This window comes from Piliocolobus tephrosceles, unplaced genomic scaffold (assembly GCF_002776525.5).
Source record: "Piliocolobus tephrosceles isolate RC106 unplaced genomic scaffold, ASM277652v3 unscaffolded_24449, whole genome shotgun sequence".
Classification (NCBI taxonomy): Eukaryota; Metazoa; Chordata; class Mammalia; order Primates; family Cercopithecidae; genus Piliocolobus; species Piliocolobus tephrosceles.
Genome location: NW_022307031.1, coordinates 331 through 3,237, shown reverse-complemented (window position 1 = coordinate 3,237; position 2,907 = coordinate 331). Strand labels below are relative to the sequence as shown.

At 52.8% G+C, this 2,907-nt stretch overlaps 1 protein-coding gene across 2 annotated transcripts in view; it reads left to right on the top strand.

The window, feature by feature from the left end:
* SELENOV (selenoprotein V) overlaps nucleotides 1-2,572 on the top strand; it is a 3,986-nt gene extending 1,414 nt beyond the window's left edge. Inside the window, exons 3-6 of one of the 2 annotated variants that reach the window (XM_023229444.1) lie at nucleotides 2,031-2,055; nucleotides 2,163-2,216; nucleotides 2,327-2,401; nucleotides 2,495-2,572. In XM_023229444.1, the coding sequence (XP_023085212.1) occupies nucleotides 2,031-2,055; nucleotides 2,163-2,216; nucleotides 2,327-2,401; nucleotides 2,495-2,572 (232 nt within the window). The remainder of the gene's footprint in view (nucleotides 1-2,030; nucleotides 2,056-2,162; nucleotides 2,217-2,326; nucleotides 2,402-2,494) is intronic. The other variant, XM_023229445.1, reaches the window with a different exon arrangement.
* The last annotated feature ends 335 nt before the right edge of the window (nucleotides 2,573-2,907 follow it).

Here is a 2,907-nt window from a genome sequence, read left to right as displayed (position 1 = left end):
CCCCTTCTCTCTCTCTCTCTCTCTCTCTCTCTCTCTCTCTCTCTCTCTCTTTCTCTCTTTCTCCTCTTCTGCCCAGGCAGTCTCTCCTGCTCTCTGTCTCCCCACCTCACTCACTCTCTGTTTTGTTTTTGTTTTTGTTTCAGACAGGGTCTTGCTTTATTGCCCAGGCTGAAGTGCAATTTTGCACTCACAGCTCACTGCAGCCTCGACCTCTAGGGCTCAAGCGATCCTCCCACCTCAGCCTCCTGAGTAGCTAGGACTACAGGCGTGCACCACCATGCCTGCCTTTTTTTTTTTTTTTTTTTTTTTTGAGCAGAGTTTCACTCTTGTTGCCCAGGCTGAAGTGCAATGGCGCGATCTCCGCTCACTGCAACCTCTGCCTCCCGGGTTCAAACAATTCTCCTTCCTCAGCCTCCGGAATAACTGGGACCACAGGCACGTGCCACCACGCCCGGCTGATTTTGTATTTTTTTTTTAGTAGAGTCGGGGTTTCACCATGTTGGACAGGCTAGTCTCTATCTCCTGACCTTGTGATCCACCTGCCTTGGCCTCCCAAAGTGCTGGGATTACGGGCGTGAGCCACTGCGCCTGGCCCCTAATTTTTTAATTTTTTGTAGAGACGGGGTCGGGGATGGGATGCGGGGGCAGTATCACTATGTTGCCCAGGCTGTTCTTGAACTCCTAGATTCAAGCAGTCCTCCTGCCTCAGCCTCCCGAAGAGCTGGGATTACAGGTGTGAGCCGCCGGGCCCAGCCTGTATCTTCCCTTTCCCAGAGTGTTGTGTGTTTCTCCTTCTCCCTATCTCGGTTCCCTCATCTCTGGCCTCTTTCTTACTCTCCATCTTCTCTTTTCTGTCTCTTTCTCTGACTCAATGGATTCATGGATTTATGTATTCATTCATTCATTTGACAACTACTTCTTCAGCACCCACCATGTTCCAGGCCCTATTGGCATCAGGGACACAGCAGTGAACAAGACAGAGATCCCTGTCCTTGTGGCTCCCACGGGCTGGTGTGGAGGGGCAAGCAATAAACAATAATATGACCCCTGGAAAATGATCTCATATGTGAGGAGGTGATACGTACTGTGAACAAAAGGCATTTTGGGGGGTTGCAGTTTTAGCTGGGGTGGTCAGGAAGGCCTCACTGAGAAGGGAATATATGAGAGAAGCCCTGACGGAAAGAGAAAAGGAGTTGTGTGGATGCTGTGGGGAGAGCATTCGGCTGAGGGAACTTCCAGTGCAAAGGCCCTGAGGTAGGGCATACTTGGGGTGTTGAAAGATGAGCTAGGGGCCAGGCCTGTAATCCCAGCACTTTGGGAGGCCGAAGATGGTGGATCACGTGAGGCCAGGGGTTCGAGACCAGCCTGGTCAACATGGTGAAACCCCATCTCTACAAAAAATTCAAAAATTAGTTGGGTGTGATGGTGCATGTCTGTAATCCCAGCTACTTGGGAAGCTGAGTGGGAGAATCGCTGGAACCCACGAGGTGGAAGGTTGCAGTCAGTCGAGATCACACCACTGCTCTCCAGCCTGGGCGACAGAGCAAGACTCTGTCTCAAAAAAAAAAAAAAAAAAAAAAAACAAATCGGGCACGGTGGCTCATGCCTGTAATCCCAGCACTTTGGGAGGCCAAGGCAGGTGGATCATGAGGTCAGGAGATCGAAACCATCCTGACCAACATGGTGAAACCCTGTCTCTATTAAAATACAAAAAAATTAGCCAGGCGTGGTAGGGGTCGCCTGTAGTCCCAGCTACTCGGGAGGCAGAGGCAGGAGAATGGCGTGAATCTGGGAGGCAGAGGTTACAGTGAGCTGAGATCATGCTGCTGCACTTCAGCCTGACAACAGAGCGAGACTCCGTCTCAAAAAAAAAAAAAAAAAAAAGACGGAGAAAGAAAGAAAGATGAGCTGGGGGCTTCTGTGGCTGGCACAGGGTGAATGAGTTGGGGATCCCCTGAGCTGGGGAAGATACTGATGCGGTGTCTTCCCTGGTCTCTCTCTAACTTTCTCCTCCTGCTCTTGGCCTCCAGTGGCCTCTGAAGCTATAGCCTTCGGGTGAGTAGTTTTGGCTTTGGAGGTAGGGGGAGCCTGAAGCAGGAAGACTGGGAGGAGTCCCTGTTTCCCCTCCCCTGCGACTGCATGACCCCATCTCCTGCCCTCAGTACATTCTACTGAAAAACAGCCTGGAGCAGCAATTTCCAAATCACCTACTCTTTGTAAGTGTGTGGGGGTCCTGGGGGAGAGGGGAGTGGTCAGGGATCTGAGATCCCCAAAGGGCTTGGAGGGGAGATCTTAGCCTCCCCTACCCCCCGCCATCTCCTCCCAGGAGGAGGACAGAGCTGCCCAGGCTACAGGGGAGTTTGAGGTGTTTGTGAACGGGAGACTGGTCCATTCCAAGAAGGTGATTCTGAGTAAGGGACCGGGACAGGGAGGCGGGGTGGTGCTGAGGTCCTGGGGGTGGGAGACCTGTGTGCTTTCTCCCCTCTGTGCCCAGAGGGGTGATGGCTTTGTGAACGAGTCCGGGCTGCAGAAAATTGTGAGCGTTATCTATGAGGAGATCAAGAAAAGGTAGCCGGCAAGGGGTGGAGCTGGAGGTGAGCGGGGAGCTCCCAAGGCTGTGGTGGGAGGGGTGGGGGCTGGGTAGGAGGATGGGGCAGGGCTCTGTCTCAGTCCTGATCGTTGCTCAGCCACTCCTCACTGTTAGAATCATGACAAGTCACCTACACCCTTTTCTGAGCCTCAGTTTCCTCATCTGTAAGCCCCTGGGGTAGGACTGTGTTCAGTGAGTTTGAAAAATAGCAAGGAGGCAGGGCGCAGTCCTAGCACTTTGGGTGGCTGAAATGGCAGATCGCTTGAGCCCAGGAGTTCGAGACCAGCCAGGGCAACATAACGAGACTCTGTCTCTAC